General features: G+C 43.6%; 3 protein-coding genes and 1 non-coding gene across 4 annotated transcripts; 3 read left to right on the forward strand and 1 right to left on the reverse strand.

Annotated features, from left to right (window-relative positions):
- Nucleotides 1-1,535: 1,535 nt before the first annotated feature.
- Nucleotides 1,536-4,587, reverse strand: LOC118795230 (threonine synthase-like 1). The gene is made up of 2 exons (XM_036553619.1): nucleotides 4,413-4,587; nucleotides 1,536-3,807 (listed from the first exon to the last, which is right to left on the reverse strand). Exon 2 carries the CDS (start codon nucleotides 3,768-3,770, stop codon nucleotides 1,536-1,538), a length of 2,235 nt encoding a protein of 744 aa, XP_036409512.1. The 5' UTR covers nucleotides 3,771-3,807; nucleotides 4,413-4,587.
- A 618-nt stretch (nucleotides 4,588-5,205) lies between these two features.
- enkur (enkurin, TRPC channel interacting protein) lies at nucleotides 5,206-9,228 on the forward strand. The gene is made up of 5 exons (XM_036522657.1): nucleotides 5,206-5,357; nucleotides 5,705-5,850; nucleotides 6,244-6,473; nucleotides 7,459-7,605; nucleotides 8,973-9,228. The coding sequence occupies exons 1-5, from the start codon at nucleotides 5,281-5,283 to the stop codon at nucleotides 9,144-9,146; spliced, it is 774 nt and encodes a 257-aa protein (XP_036378550.1). The 5' UTR covers nucleotides 5,206-5,280; the 3' UTR covers nucleotides 9,147-9,228.
- Nucleotides 9,229-11,350: 2,122 nt separating this feature from the next.
- LOC118772000 (enkurin-like) lies at nucleotides 11,351-14,637 on the forward strand. Its single transcript, XM_036520221.1, has 5 exons — nucleotides 11,351-11,418; nucleotides 12,217-12,371; nucleotides 12,781-13,010; nucleotides 13,740-13,886; nucleotides 14,464-14,637. Exons 1-5 carry the CDS (start codon nucleotides 11,351-11,353, stop codon nucleotides 14,635-14,637), a joined length of 774 nt encoding a protein of 257 aa, XP_036376114.1.
- A 1,357-nt stretch (nucleotides 14,638-15,994) lies between these two features.
- trnal-cag lies at nucleotides 15,995-16,077 on the forward strand. The gene has a single exon. It is a non-coding gene; the product is annotated as a tRNA-Leu (tRNA).
- Nucleotides 16,078-16,539: the final 462 nt, after the last annotated feature.

Below are 16,539 nucleotides of genomic sequence, written 5' to 3' on the forward strand. Positions count from 1 at the left end.
CTATGAGAGAGTTCCATCTCCTTCACATTACCATTTTGTGGGTCTAAACACAAAAATATTTGCCTTTTGGGAGATATGGATATGGGCAAAATGAGTCTGATAAAAAAGGGAGACGACGGAGCAGAAAAAAAGCTCTGAAAAGCCTGCTCACCTCACGGCTAATGACTTTCAGAGTGTCGGTATGTGGTTTACACGCCACACGTCTCTGTGCTTCTCCGGCTCTGCCCGGCAATTACCGGAGCAGGAACCTCGCTGAGATCAATTAATTAGCCAGGTTTTAAAGTCACGAGGAGAGATCAGGCCCCCTTTCGCTTAACTCACTGCTCTGTCTTTCTGTGCAACGCAGTCAGGGGGAAAAAAGTAAAATAAAATCCCAATAAATGGTAAGGCATTTATTTTTAAGGTTTTAGTTTTTTTTTCATAACAAAGAAGCATGATGCTAAATGCGTATTATGCATTGGTCTTCCTCCTCTCGCATACTAAGTCTTCACATACACTGCTAAATCAGTGCTCTCATAAAATATGTCCGCTGTATTAAAAACTCATTTGCACCTCGCTGTGTGTTTAAATGCAGCCATTAGGTCATAAATAAAATGTCACAATCAAATGTAAAGCAAAGTAATACCCGAAAATAATTCTCTGAAGCATTTGTCGATGCAAGGTACTTAAAAGGGAAACACAAAGATATTGTTCCTGCTTCCAACTGCCAAATTTGCTTTCGTGCACTAATGACCGAAACCCTTCAACGACAGGAATCCTTATGCTTTTGGGTTATGACTTCGTGTTTATTTGAAAACATTAGGCTGCGGCACCACAAAAACATGCCACAACGGATATAATCATTACAGGCCTACTTCTTCCTGTCATGTCCCCTATCTGTTTGCGACATCCTTTAAAATGAGATGAGGAAACGAACGAGGAGACCACACAGCAGATTACACGTCCAGCACAGTGTCAAGAGTAACAGTGTCCGTTTCAAAGACACTGAATTCATTGCAATCTGGCGGGCTGGTACAGAACCCGTCTGGTCAACAGTACAGACTGCGAGCGCAAAGGTTGTGCACCCTGAGTCAGAAACAGCCTCTGAGACTTGTTAGCCATCCAGACATTTCTCCGCAGAGTGTTTCCTCTCTCTCTGTGATTGAGACAAGGTGACTCAACAGACAGGACTCGCTGTGTGAGTGCGTGTGTGTGTGTCTGTGTGTGTCTCACAAGAGCGGCAACAGAATTCAGCTTGCCATCTAGTGGTGACCAAAGTGTACTGACAGCTTCCCGAGCAGCACAGAGACTCCTCTTATTGCATTTTAAAATAGCTTCCAGACTGTGCAGTGAGAAGTCAAACAGTTTTACTCAGCCAGAACTCCGACCACTGGCTCAATGAATGCTCATAATGGTGATCGGTCAACCTTAAGAGGACAAAATTTAAAATCAGACCAAATGCCTCTGTTCATTTTTCAATTGTTAATTGTTAAAGTAAATAAACGAAACCTCCCCCATAATTCCACTTAAGTTAATGGTATTCTCACATAAAATGTTTAAGCCACTTTACAGAATGAGTCCTGTATCATGATCTCGACCTGCTCCTCCAGCGCGGCGAAGTCTGCCGGGCACACCGGATGGGGCCGGCTCGATCCCTCTCTAAGGCACTCCAGCAGGGCGCCGTGCGGGGGCGGCCTGGACCCCAAGGCCCCAAGACCCCCGAGCTGGTCCAGGGGGGTCCCCACCGAGCCCCCAAGCCGGAGCGCCCCCAGAACGGCTGGCGCGAACTTGCCGTAGTGCGCGGTGGAGGAGATGACGACCGGGCATGTCCGGTCCTGCAGCCGGTCGGCCACCACTTTGCCGACGGCCGTGTGCGTGTCCAGGATGTAGCCGGTGCTCGAGTGCACGTCATGGATGGCCGCCAGGCAGTCCGACTCAGAGCACCAGCCAGCCAGGATGTCGCGCCGCACCCTCTCCAGCAAAGCCCCCGGCACCTTAAAGTGTCTCTCTCTCTCCAAGCTGCAGAACAGACTTCTGACAAGCTGCCCATCGCTGTCCGAGGCGTGAAAGAGGAACCTTTCAAGGTTGGAGGATTTCAGGATGTCTATGGCAGGAGAGCTGGAGGGGATGAGCGGCCTGTTCCTCAGATCGTACTCCCCGGTGGCCATGAAGTCTGTCACTACTCGATTCTGATTGGAGGCGCAAATGAGCTTCCTTATGGGGATCCCCATCTGCCTTGCGTAGGCAGCGGACATGACGTTCCCGAAGTTCCCCGTGGGGACGCACACGTCCACGGGGTCGCCGAACGCCACCGCGCCCTCCCGGACCAGGTCCAGGTAGGCGGAGGAGTGGTACACCACCTGCGGGAGGAGGCGGGCCCAGTTGATGGAGTTGGCGGTGCTGAGGACAGCGGCATACTCCACCGCCAGGTGCCCCGTCAGGCTGGCGTCGCCGAACATCCGCTTGATGGCCCTCTGGCAGAAGTCGAAATCGGAGCCGACGCCCACCGCCCGTGCGTTGCCCTCCCTGAAACTCGTCATCTGGAGCTTCTGGATCTCACTCACCCCCTCCTCTGGGAAGAACACCAGCACGCCGACCCTCCGCCGGTCAGCGTCCCCAAGGCTGGCGAAACCATTCAGTACCGCGCTGCCCGTGTCCCCTGAGGTGGCCACCAGGATGAGGTAGTTGCACATCTGTGGGAGGCAGTACGCAAACAGCCGGGGCATCAGCTGCAAGGCCAGGTCTTTAAAGGATGCGGTGGGCCCATGGAAGAGCTCCTGCACGTACTGATTGTGTATCAGGTGTTTTACAGGTGCAATCGCCTCATCAGCAAAGGTGCCTCCATACGCCTCATGCACCATCCTACGCAGCTCCGCAGCTGGTACGTCCAGTGGGTGTATGCACTTTTCAAGAATCGTTGTAGCCCTTTCAGGATAGGACATGCCCACCATCCTCAGCCAATCGTGTTTCTCCAGCTTCGGGAAGCCCTTCTCGGGGACGTACAGCCCCCCATCAGAGGCCAGGCCTTCCACAACGACATCAGAGAAGTGCTTCGGCTCGCCGGCCGACCCGGTCCCTTTCACCCCGCCCCGGGTCGAAACAAAGGTCTCCGATTCGGAGTCCCGGTACCTCTCCAGCGTCCGGAGCACGTTCTCCGCCACCTCCTCTGCAGTGTCCCCAGACCCACACAGCACCCTCGCGTCATACCACCGGTTGTAGAACTGCTGCCTGTACCGTAAAATGTCCCGCATGGAGACCCCAGGCCCCTGGCCCACGATCCTGTCCACCTTCATTGCCGACAGCCTCCGCACAATGTCCTCCGTGTCGACGTCAAGGTACAGCACAACTCCATTCCGCTTCAGTCTCTGCATGGCCCCCGCGTGCAGCGGGTTGGACCCAGTCAGCGACACCACGCTGCCAGTAGCGGAGAAGTCGGACAGAGCCTCGCCCTCCTCCTCCAGGAACCTCTCCCCGCCCACCTCCGCCAGCTTGTCCGCCACGGACATGTTCCACTTCCTCTCCAGGACGTCGTCGTCCACATCGATGACGGGGAGCCCCAGTTTCTGGGCCACCATCCTGCCAACAGTGGTCTTCCCCGCCCCAGGGGGACCCATGAGTATGATGTTTTTGTCGTCTGTGTAGGATGTCCGTGAAGACAACCATGCTGATAGGGAGAATGAGCAGGAGTTGGTGGGACCGCGGAGGGCATTTTGAGACAGCCAGCACACGCTGTTCACCCTCCCCCTCCCCCAAAATTTTTTCAATATGTGGCAGTAAGATCTGGGAACCATCTTGTGAAAACAGCTTCAAGCAACAATCGAAATCATCCTGAAAAATAAACACCAACAAATTATATTAATATTAATTATATTAAAATTAGGGGCACCAGCTAATCAAATGAATCAATATTAGACCTGTCAAAGGGCTAATGACCTCTACATTGTATTGACATTTGACAACGTAACACTGCATGTCTGACTACATATTAAGCATGAACGTAAATGCAGCGTAATGTGGTCTTCCGGGCACAAATAATTGTGGGCGGCTACTGTCGAATACTAACAGCTTGATTGCATAAGGAAATATCGTTTCGCTTTTTTATCGTTTTGATTCCACCTGTTTTCACTGAACATTTCATTTAGTTTACTTTAGCGAAATAATAGGGTTCATAATCCATTTTATTCAGAAGTGTCATTACCCTGATTTCGTACCTATGTAAAAACAAGCTTCAGCTAACGTTAGAGAAGTGGGCCGTTCTCACAAATTTCACAGCAAGATCAATGACATCGATGCATAAAACAGACGTTAAAATGTACGTGCAACTTCACCGTGTCAACAATTATGGGAACACTGATCGTGGACGCATATCTGATAGGGTCTTTATTTCACACTTAGCCTTCTAGCAAGCTACAGCTACGGTAGGTTAAACTTACACTGCGTTGAAAAAGAACTTTCCCTGGAAAGGGATCTGGCTTAGATGGACATCCTTTTAAGGGTTAAATTTAGTAATTTGCACCTTTGTCTTTACAATGTTCGTGCCATAGTGTCCACTAGTAAGATACCTAACTAGCTAGCTGTTTGGCTAACTAACTAGCAATATCAATTCGAGGTAACTCCTGCACGCTGACTAGAGAGAGGACCGGGATGACTACACGAATAGCTACCTCAGACACCAAGTACGGAACGACAGAGAGGACAAACTTCCTCACTAATGTACATGGATTATTTTAACGGGTCGATGGGTTCATGCGGGCGATGTTGGTTAAATTCAGATGAAAGACTACGAACAATTCGAAACGCCAAATGTGTGGTTATCGCTTCTTTTGATTCTGGCTATATTTCAGATAAATGAGAGTTAGCGATCCATAATGAACTGGAAAGACCTCGCACACATACACTATGAATGCGGTTGTGGCTCTACCTGCCTTATTTATCTGGATGACGTGATACAGTTTGATTACAGGGTCTGCGACAGCTGGACAGGCAGAGCTAGCTGTTCGGGGCAAGGACTGAGTGCGTTTGTTACCTGGCTAATTCGGTTAGGGGTGTTTACACGCCTTACTGCGTGTGTTCACATAGCTGCCAGGGTTAATGAGCGCGTCTCTGCGGTGGCCGAAGTTAAAGGGAGTCAACGTGATGTCACCACTCCCTGGGTTTCACAGTTCCTAGGCAACCGTTGCAGGGGGAAACTGTTGCAAACAAAAACATTGTAACAACCAACATAAAAGTGAAGGTGGATTTGATCTTGCTTGCTAGATAGCTCATTTGTAAACCACAAGTATTGTGTTTTTATTGGGAAACATGGCGGACATATATCAATCAGAAAGCATTTATAATCTGATCCCCCGGGAGCAGGTTAAAATGGAAACACTGCCGAGGTATGTTGCATTGAAGTATTTTTGCAAGCCAGTGTTGGCTCGCTGGAAATACAGTTATAAGACACTGTAGCTAGCTAGCTAAGGTTACATTATTCTGTAGCTAGCCAGGAACACTGAATGTCGTTCACAGCCTAACATCACCTGGCCAGGAGGTGACCGAGAACAGTGTTGTCTGTATAATTTATTAATATTGAGGAGAACTGTCTGTAAGAATGCCAAATGTGCACGAATGAACGCTAATATTCAATGTATATAGAGTTTTTTCTTCATCAAGTGGAAATGGTCCTGCTCTTTTCTGTCATACTTAATTGAATGTTTTTTTTTTTTATTATTGTTTGAACGTTAAGATACATGTCAAAGTTCAGAGAACAAGTGAAGCAGGAGAAGCAGATGAGCAAATCAGCATTCAGGACCATGGGCCCAGCAAAAATGGAGTTACCCTCCCCAGAGAAATTTCTGCGCAAGCACTCCAAGGAACCAAAACTTCCTGAAAGTAAGACCCCTGGAATGTGTAACATGTATCAGAGCTGCGAACAATGACAGAATAAGCTGACAAACATTGTGCTTTGTAAACAATGGGCATATTTGAATTATGTTATTCTAACACTTAATGTGTTTATGTATTGAAACAGTTTTACAGTTTGACTCTTTGTATTTTTGATTGTCATAGAAGTCATTAGAAACTTCTGTGAAGATTAAGGACACAACTTAAGAAAAGTAGTAAAGCTGTCACTAGACCAATGAATGTGGTATGCATCTGTGAATCTGTGAATGAATGTGGTATTGCATCTGTGAAATCGTGGACTTAGGAATTAAGTGTGGAGTAAAAATCTTTTTTCATTTGTTTTTTTTTCTTATTTTCTTCTGTCTTTTCTTGATTTGGCAGAAAAATCTTTCACGTATCCAGACGATGGATTAAGAAAGCCGCAGCTACCAGCGAGGACTGAAAACCCACCGATGGGCATGGGCTCCAAAAAGGATTTTATAAAGACCAACGCCATTGACACCATCCTGGCAGTTCCAAGGAAACCACAGCAGATATATGCTGACACCAGGCGTGGAGATAAGCAGCCCCTGGAAACTTCTGGTCTTCTCCCGAAATATGTGAAAAAGAAGGTACACGTGTCTAATCAGTAATCTCATTCAATGTCTTTACATCTACCTCTGTATGTATGTATGCCTTTTATTTTATTGCTATATATGTATTTGTTTTATTGCTATATATGTTTTGATTTGTCTGATTAGGCTAAGATGAGCAGAACTGCATACCAGTATATCTTGGCTGTTTGTCCAGCAGGTGTTGCTGTGTTTAAGTTTTGTTCACAGCCACGTTAAGTCTAGTACATGTATTATGATTTTGGAAACAGGAAACTATACTGTGAGAGAGTCTGACGCATGTTGTGAGTGAATGTCAGCGGGATCAGAGGAGTCGCGGGTGACAGGTCACAGGAGTTTTGAAGTTGCAGACTCCTACTGTCGGCGTCTCAGGCCTCAGCTATGACTGCGGAGCCATACAGGGACACACACTAGCCTATGCTAGCCTAAGGTTCCGTGTTAGCCAGCACGTTTTTCTTTCCATTAGCTGTGCATTTGTTTGTATCCGTCGAATCTGTTAAATAAAGCCTTATGCTCTTGCCACAAAGGTGTTAAGTTGAGGTGAGATATCAGCATGCACACTTGAAATTTCACGGAGAATCACCGCAGACGCAAAGCAAACTCCGGGAGCAAAATCAGGGATAAAATGGTGACGTGTCTACCATACATTTGACACCTCCCAAACCACCTGCTGCAATTCCGTGCATGATAGCTGTGATTGTGGCAGGATGTTTTCATACCGAGGACATGCAATCTGGGGGGCTGTGGAAGGCAGTATGCATTCCCATGAACTGCCCCTCGATTCAGGTGTGGAAACACAATGTGGCCATGGTGAATACTGTAAATCCATTTCCTCACTAAGGTTTGGAAGACCCAAGCAGCAGGAGGCCAGAACCTGCCACGCAAATAAATGGAAGTGGGAGAGAAATTCTTACCATGGGTAGCTCATTGAAAGCCAAAACAGGTAAAACTGAGCGTGCCACATGCCTCCGATCTCCTACCACAGGACTACGGGCAGACCCCAGAGTACCTCCACCAGCACAAAGAGGAGATGCGGAGAGCCCAGGAGGAGTATGACGAATACGTGAAGGAGCGTCTTCGGCAGGGAGCCATGAAGCAGCTCTCGGAGGAGGAACGGCAGAGCACCCTGGAGGTAAGGATGGTACCCTCGCCGAGGGCGTAGGTGTGTGTGGTGCACCACTGTATGTGTGTTACGGAGTCAGACTTCCCAGTGTCCCACGGTGACATTTTAGCAGCGGAAATACTATTAGAACCGCTTCAGTTTTTGATACATTGTTTAATTGTTTCCACTCCAATGCTATGTTAGTGTCCCTCAGGTTCCAAGGAGACACATTTGCATTTTGAATTTGAACGCAAAACTAGCTGTGACAGCTTACAGATAACAATGTCAGGTTATCACGAGGTGCCGCTGACCCAAATAATACCATTAAAAATGACATGATAAACACTTACATATTATTTTATATAAGGTGGCTGCTTATCACTTGGAATTGATCACTTTGGAATAAAAAGCCCTGAGACACTACAGCAATGGATCCGCCTGTAAATTGTCGTGAGCACAGTAATGATTATGGCTCTTAAAGAATGAGGGATGCAATTCTTTTCTCTCAATTAGAAAAATCTATGTTTGTAACAGTAGATGCTGAACTGTGCTCATTGTTTATTCATGGACCTGGCTGGAATTGGGTAAATGTTTTCTGCCTCATAATTTCATCCTTTTCATTTTTTTTTAGGTGAAAGGGAAATACCAGGATTTCAATCAGTTTGCTTTGAAAACAGTATTTTCATTAGTTTTAACAATGTGTCAATATTTTATTGTATTTTTTTCTCCATCAAACAAACTTATAACTAAATACATTAGTTGAAAATAATTTGGAGTGGGGTGTATATCTAGCTCTGGCTCAAATAAAATGCTTGTTAATGCATTCTAATTAATGTTAATGCAGCCTGTGTCCACATACTCCTAAATATCAGGTCAAGTCAAGTTTATTTATTATAGCGCAATTCAAAAAAACCCAGCCCAGTTGGGGAAAGAGTAGAAATTTATTCTCTGACCACAGAAAAAGGCAGTTGACAGACTCCTGAAAAATAGTGGAAATGCTAACACAGGGGTACACATAGACAGCATCTGTTAATTGCAACAATTCCATTCTCTGGACAATGAGGTGGACAGGAGGTAATAAAGTGACCTGGGGTAGGCTATGAGTGGATATAAAAAGGCTGTACTTGTAATTAGGTGTAATATGTAAGACAAGTGTAAGAGTGGTGACATTTGTGTACAGTTCTGTGGTGCTGGTACTGAGAATGAAGCTGGGAACAGGAAGTTCTTCCTGGTACAAATAATCTGAAACTGTTCATGCCAAGGCTGCAAATGGCCACAGTCTCTTGTACAAACTCAAGTGAAAGTAAAGACCGAAATTCTGTTTCTAGACATTTCTAGTAAGGATTGGTTTGAGCAGCAAAAGGAGAGAGCTTATGCGAGTTCTTTTGTGCTTCTAGGGCCTCAAAAAGAACTGGGAGGAGCTGCACCACAAGTACCTGGGTTTGTCCATCGTCATTGACACCACCCCTAAGAAGTACAACAAGGAGAAGCTGGAGATGGAGATGAAGCAGTTAGAGAGAGACATTGACCTCATCGAGAGACACAAAACCATCTACATCGCAAACAATTAAGAGACTGAGTCACTCTAGAATATCATTTTTTGCTATAAATGTTGTCAATGATTTAACACTGTTTGATAAATAAATGATAAAAAAATACACCCCAAAGCATCTTAATTGTACTTATTTTGAATCAAGAGTTCTGAAAATGTTTCTTTACATTTTACAGGTGAAGGCACACTATCTCAAAAAGATTTGGTTCACAAAATATTTACCCTACCCTCCTAAGTTTGTTAAAGTTATATGTTTATTTCTAAATCTATTCCTTTCATATGCCATTTGATTTACAGCATTTTTACATATCCAAATGAAACCTAACCTGACAATGAGGGCATGCACTTGGCTGAACACATACTGTGCAAAAACACATACAGTACGCTTAGATATCTCTAAATCTTTGGAAATGCTTTAAAAACATGGCCACCAAAATTCACTATATTTTAACCAACCCATCAAAATCATTAAAACCCAGCACCTTTTGCTATGAGCCCATTGCCATTTAATGACATTTTTAAACTTTGCAGACACAGAGAGGTACATAAGGAGAGTCTTAAAAATCAATATGGGGTCACACATGGTGTAGCTGTCATATTAAATTTCCCTTGAGTATTCAAATGACTCCTGTGTGAAATATTTAGCTAGAAGGGGCCAACACTCAAACATTTGAATTGTAAATGGTACTCATAACATGTGCGCACATCAGATGATTTGGACATAAATATAGATGTTGGACTAACATATTTCGTTGCATGCATTTTTAAGCAAAAAAGGGCCACAATGCCTTGTCCATTCAGCAAAAAAAAACTCATATTGGACATCAGTTGGCTGACAGAGCAATAAGAGAAAGGTCGAACAATCGGGAGGCTACTCCATCCATAAAGGGATAGTGTGAGTCACACTGTGCACGCAAAACCTTTGCAAGACCCTAGGGGCTGCGCAGATTATTATGAATGTGTATTAAGAATGAGTACTAAAACTTTCCCCTGGCGCAGGGAGTGATGGAGAGTGCTCTTGTCACAAGCTCCCCAAAAGCGAGGGATTCTGGAGATGGAAGAGGACATCCAGGACAGGCCAGATAACTCTAGAGTCTGCAAAAGGGAGAGCCTGGACAAGGACTGCCCGGGGGCCCTGGCCTTCATTAGTTCCTCAAAGATGTGAGAGATGAAATGAGACCTTCTGTACAATTTCATTTGTCAGTCTCCCCTTTCATAAGAGTACAGCGTGTGATGTAATGCTCTGAACCTGGCCAATCACAAGAAGATATATTTTTACCTTCAAAAGCATTCAGAAAAATGTATTGAATAGCTCTCCTCAGCAAATACAAATTAGCTGTGTAAATGCACTGCAGAATGTATGAGGTGAAAGACTATTATATATTGTACATTTCCCTGTGTTTGCACAGGTGAGTGACGGTATCCAAAACTGAAACTGAGTGACATTTTTTGCTCACCTGTGATTCATTTTACATGATTTTTTTTTTTTTTTTACAAAAACTGCAGGTATGTTCCAGAAATAGTATGCAACACTTGCTGAAACCACTGAACATTGATCAAAATAAACAAAAGAAAGGTTGTTTTTCTTTTAAGAAATTGTGTCACTCTGAAATGCATTAACATGTTACCTGCTAAGGGTGTGGGGGAGGCAAGGGGATAATGCGATAATGCACACCTTAGAGTATATCTGGATAATTGCAGTACTGACAAAAATGGTTTCCTATGCTGTAGCTCTTGATTTTGAACATCATACAGTGGGATACTTTTCATATACAACTATTAAATGGACTTTAAACTGGAATGTAAATTAAAGGAAAGGCATTATCGAAGATAATGGCATTATCTTCGATAAACGACTTGATGAAGACTTGTGCCTCAACCGCCTCATACATCACTTCGTACGCAACAATGAAAAGCGCGTTCCCGAATTCACGTGCTTGCGGGATTTGTGAATATCGCTATGTTACCGCGTCTGTCAGTGCAATCAAGTGTTGCATCACAACAGTTTGGAATTCTTTTAATATGAACAGTTTATTGACCAGAATTCATTGTGTTTCATTAGATCCGCACAACAGCAAATTCTGTCTTAACGAAAAAAAGCGTAATTATAAGAGACTCGTTATTAACGAAGTCAAACACAATCGTTCGATGTTTTCGCACAGCTCATGATTAGTTCGGTTTTAAAGCTGATTTCATATTGATTAGGACAGCAAAAAGGCGAACATGGAACTGGCAGAGAGCATTTATAACCTCATCCCCAGGGAAGAGATTAGATTTGAGAGACCACCGAGGTATGTGGTTATGAATTCGTTACATTGTTTGCCGGCTGTGTTGTGATAATTACACTTGTGATTATTATAATTACTTGCAGTTATAGTAGTAGCAGGGGTAGTGGGAGGAGTGCCAGTAATGGTAGTTGCTGTAGTAAAAGTAGAAATAGTACCACCTCCGCCTCGCTAGCAACAGAAGTAGCTATCTAATGATTATAATGCATTAGCTCTGTTTCACCAATAAAACAGCTCTTGCGCAACCTAACGTCAATGGCAGCATCAGTAACATTTCTTTTCACGAGCCATTGAAGTAATCCAAAATCGGTCTTTTTACATGACATTACATGCATTTAGCAGACGCTCTTATCCAGAGCGACTTCGATCACAACAGAAGTGTAACCATTCAATTTCAAGTGTCTTTTAAGTGTCTTATGTGTTATTATGAGTCTTTCAGCTAGATTTTTTAAAAAGGAAAAACGTGGGAAACATTTTTGACCCTGCTATAGCTGTGGTATAAGGTGACACATCACCTAACCAAGGATACTGGAGATCTGTCTGTGGGGAATGTGGGGTCAATAGAGTGGCTATCAACTGGCCCTGGAGACATTCAGGATAATCAGTCATATGTCAGTGGCTGATGTCTGTCAGTATCTCCTGTGCTACATTTGATGGGTGTCACTGCAACGTTGTTTGCCCCTGTCGGCACTATGTACTTACTGTTTTTTGTCTGTGAGAAAAAGATTGCTTTCAGCCCACAGTAAACGGATGAGCCGTTTCGTTACCAGATAGCCTGGACTGACCGCTTGTCCACACGCGCAGGTATGTGTCAAAATACAGAGATCAGGTGAGGCAGGAGGCACAGATGAATAAGGCCTCGCACAGGACCATGGGCCTGGCGAAGGTGGAGCTGCCCTCCCCAGAGAAGTTTCTGCGCAAACACTCCAAGGAGCCGAAACTGTTTGAACGTAAGACCAGTGAGATGTGTGTGATTTGATCAGCAGCCAAGAGAACTGCTAAAAGTGACATAGTAAAGTGATGAACATTGTTCCAAGTAAAGATAATGCAGTCCCTTTTTTGATGATGCTTTTCACATTCGTTGTGTTTCATTTTGGCTTCATTGTGACAAAATGGCAGAGAAACTTACTTTTTGTACTTTAACAGGTTCACAAGTACAACACAATCAGATATGATTGCCTTTTTATAAACACTGCCACTATTAAATGTATCTGTCTTTACATCCACAGTTGAAGTGCTTTTCTTGAGCCTGAAATAATCTTGTGTGTGTGTGTGTGTGTGTGTGTGTGTGTGTGTGTGTGTGTGTGTGTGTGTGTGTGTGTGTGTGTGTGTGTGCACGCATGCATTTGTTTTCTTTTGAATCAACAGAGCAGGTGATGCCGTGCACGGACGACAGTCTAAAAAGGCCAACGTTATCTCTCAGGCTTGATAACTCATGGAAGCGCACTCCGTCAAAAAAGGATTTTATAAAAGCGAATGCCGTGGACACCATTTTGGCAGTGCCAAAGAAGCCACAGCCTGCTTACGCCTTCACCAAACACGGAGATAGGCGGCCCCTTGAGCCATCCGGCCTCGTCCCAAAATATGTTAATAAAAAGGTACACCAGTGTCACCTGCGCTCTCTCCAAATGTCCAGAAATCAGTACTCATAGCTAGCACACATCTCTTTCTGTATTTGCTTCTGTATTTTTTAAATATGTTGATGTATGTAACATTATTTATTTTAAAAAGCAATTTAGTGTAATTATTTGTCCAGCAGATGGTGCTGTGTGTGAGTTGGTGATCATCACGTTAATGATGACCAGCACACCAGTGCAGAAACTTGGTTTTAGTTTATTTGATTGAAAAATTCCTTACTGGAAAACAAAGCATATTATGACTGGATGATGAAAAGAATGTGCTACCAGCATTACTTTTCTGCCCTGCCTCACTCATTTTAGCTAACATGAGCAAAGATCACAGTGTACTATGACTTTTGTATTGAGTTACGTGGTTCGGTTTAGCTCAGTGAAATGCTTTCTGTAAGCAACAGGGATGTACAGAAGATCGTGTGTCCTCTGGATAATCAATTCGCCATGGTTAGCTTTTAGGAGGGAATCAATATTTTTGATAAATAACCTTTTAACATCTGGCATCTATTGAAATTGATTTCATTATTTATGGCATTTTTAACCTGATGTATTTAGTGTCTCCTCCTGACATGTTGAACGATGCAGGTATTATATTACTTGTGAAAATGTATTTGCTCTGAGCAAAGCAACACACTTTGACTGGGATTCGTACAGGTAAAACTGAGTGTGCCACATGCCTCCAATTTCCTACCACAGGACTATGGGCAGACCCCAGAGTACCTCCACCAGCGCAAAGAGGAGATGCGGAGAGCCCAGGAGGAGTATGACGAATACGTGAAGGAGCGTCTTCAGCAGGGAGCCATGAAGCAGCTCTCAGAGGAGGAACGGCAGAGCACCCTGGAGGTAAAGATTGCGTTTGTATGAGTGAGAGAGTGAGAGTGAGAGAGAAAGAAAGAGAGAGAGAGAGAGAGCTTGTTTCATGAAGTGTCAGTTACAGCCAACTCATGCAGCAAAGTTTTCTTGTAAAAAAAAAAAAAGAAAAGAAAACAAAGGGGTTAAGGCCCAACATTACGTCACCCTATTTGATTAAGAAACTGTATCTTAGTATCTCCCCAGTACAAGAATTAGATCACATTACTTTATTGTCATTTAGCAGACGCTCTTATCCAAAGCAACTTACAAGGGTTACAGTTTTACATATTATCCATTTATACAGCTGGATATTTACTGAGGCAATTCTAGTTTAAGTACCTTTCCCAGGGGTACAACAGCAGTGCCCAGGTGGGGAATTGAACCGGCAACCTTTCGATTACAAGCCCCACTGGAATACTGGAATGGATGAAAGTTCCCATGACGCACCGGCTATTATGTAACAGGAGTCTCAGCCCTGGTGTGCTGGTCTGCGCTCATTGCTTACTCTTGAGCCAGGCTGGGATCATTCGCCCGGTTGCACTTAATCCTTCACTGTTGTGGGTTCCAGGGCCTGAAGAAGAACTGGGATGAGCTGCACTTCCAGTACCAGGGCCTGTCCCTCATCACGGACACCCTCCCAAAGCGGTACCGCAAGGAGAAGCTGGAGATGGAGATGAAGCAGCTAGAGAGAGACATTGACCTCATCGAGAGACACAAAACCATCTACATCGCTAACACTTAAGAGCCTGGACTGCTCTTCACAGCATATGACTTTCCTATACGATGTAATTCGTTTGTCCATCAATTTCATGTAGGATTAAATGACAGAGCATACAGCTCAAATTATATTCTTTAATATGAGCAATATTTCTTTTAATTTGCTGTTCTCAAAAAACATCTGGGTATATACATCCAATTAAACGTTTCTTTATGTACATTATTTGTGTTGTTTTAACTGGTTTAATTTCACACGATCAATCATTGTCAGTTTCTGTCACAGGCCGCTGTGCAATGGAGCAAGAAGGGCAACAACCCTACCACTTTTACTTAGTGAAGGAGAAGTAGAACTATACTTGACTCGTTTGTTGTTTATACTTATTTTTGATTCACCTTCCTGTTCATCATAAACATCAAAAATTCAATGAGATCCATCTAAGTTGTAAGCAAAAAATTCAGATCCTCCCCACGACGAAACCTATAATATCCATACAGCAAAACGACGTGAAGCAGAGTTCTATTCAGTATAGGACAAACTTAGTTAAATCTGTAGCTGGTCGTTCGAAACATTAATTTTAACAGAAAACATTCTCCTTCATGTTCCCTATTGATTATTGACGTCACAGAACGATTATAAAGATTAAAAATGCGTTGACAACACTTTTGAAGTCCCTGTCCAAAGCAGTCGTTTGCTACTTAAGATGCCTATCAAGCTAGCTAATATTAGCAGCAAGTACGTATAGCTAGGTGTGAGGAAAAATATTCGTCTAACCACATTGTGGTTTTGCTTTCAAGTCACTAGCTAGCTAAGTCACAATACGCATGTAGAGTGGCACATGTAGAGGATTGGATGAGTTTATTGATACATAATAAAAAATAATAATTTAGGTACGACAACTGCAAGCCAGGACAGCAGTTGTTTTAGTAAATTTAAGGTAACTTCATTTCAATTACCTAGACCTTCTTGTTCTTATTCTACTAGTGATTCTAATATGAAGATCAGCGATGGTTGGATATCTGTACGTAAAATGACTAGATTAAGCGCCCTTTTGATACCCCTTGTCATTTATTTTCGAGTGATAAATTAGATACAGCTTGTCAAAGTGTGCCTCTAAGCACACGAAAAAGTAATCAATTCTGTAAATGACCATAATCTTAGCATTCATAATTATGTTTGTTATAATGAGGTTTTGGTAGTTGAATATTAAAAACACTAACCCCCCGTACACATTTGAACGGAGTAAATCACGAGTGGTTGAATCATCTGTACCCAAGTTTTCCTTATTTTAAAATGTTTACGTCAAAAATGATAGATATCACACAGCTGTTACGCCATGAGAGACACTAGGAACAATTAGCGAGCGTTGATAACTGAACGTCATGTCAGGATGGCCGAGCGGTCTAAGGCGCTGCGTTCAGGTCGCAGTCTCCCCTGGAGGCGTGGGTTCGAATCCCACTTCTGACAACACATTTTTGGGAGTGTTTTACGGACTGAGGAACTGCGCTAAAAATAGAGAGTGTGCAGATTAAATTCCCATATAGAATAGGCTTACTTCAGGTTGTACCTGTGAACACTCAACCTGAATCACCGACGGCGTGTCAGGAACGTACTGAAATTGATCTGTTGTGAGCGCGGAGTATGGTCAACGTTTGACTCATTTTAAAATTATTATTAATTCATTGTCATTATCTTTATTAATTTATTCTTATTCGGTTGGATTTGTGGAGATAACGGTAAAAATACGTTTTGACTGCGATGTGTTATATGTAAACTCCGATGTGTCTTCTCCCGTCTGCGCAGGCTCATAGCCGATGCAGGAAAAGCGTGTGTCCTGCAGCGTCTTGTAGCTCACCGTATGAAGCCAGTTTCCTAGAAACGCCACACATTGCCAGTCTGGGACATCGGATTGGTTTGCTAAAATGCAAA

The sequence above is a fragment of the Megalops cyprinoides genome, chromosome 2, assembly GCF_013368585.1.
Source record: "Megalops cyprinoides isolate fMegCyp1 chromosome 2, fMegCyp1.pri, whole genome shotgun sequence".
Taxonomy (NCBI): Eukaryota; Metazoa; Chordata; class Actinopteri; order Elopiformes; family Megalopidae; genus Megalops; species Megalops cyprinoides.

Excerpts from the sequence above, each read along its gene's own strand:
- LOC118772000 (XM_036520221.1), top strand. The coding sequence starts at position 11,351 with ATGGAACTGGCAGAGAGCATTTATAACCTCATCCCCAGGGAAGAGATT. Across the intron at positions 12,372-12,780 it reads ACTGTTTGAACGTAAGACCA|AGCAGGTGATGCCGTGCACG; the intron begins GTGAGATGTGTG and ends TTGAATCAACAG. Across the intron at positions 13,887-14,463 it reads AACGGCAGAGCACCCTGGAG|GGCCTGAAGAAGAACTGGGA; the intron begins GTAAAGATTGCG and ends TGTGGGTTCCAG.
- LOC118795230 (XM_036553619.1), bottom strand. The coding sequence starts at position 3,770 with ATGGTTCCCAGATCTTACTGCCACATATTGAAAAAATTTTGGGGGAGG.
- enkur (XM_036522657.1), top strand. The coding sequence starts at position 5,281 with ATGGCGGACATATATCAATCAGAAAGCATTTATAATCTGATCCCCCGG. Across the intron at positions 5,358-5,704 it reads AAAATGGAAACACTGCCGAG|ATACATGTCAAAGTTCAGAG; the intron begins GTATGTTGCATT and ends TTGAACGTTAAG. Across the intron at positions 6,474-7,458 it reads CGAAATATGTGAAAAAGAAG|GACTACGGGCAGACCCCAGA; the intron begins GTACACGTGTCT and ends CTCCTACCACAG.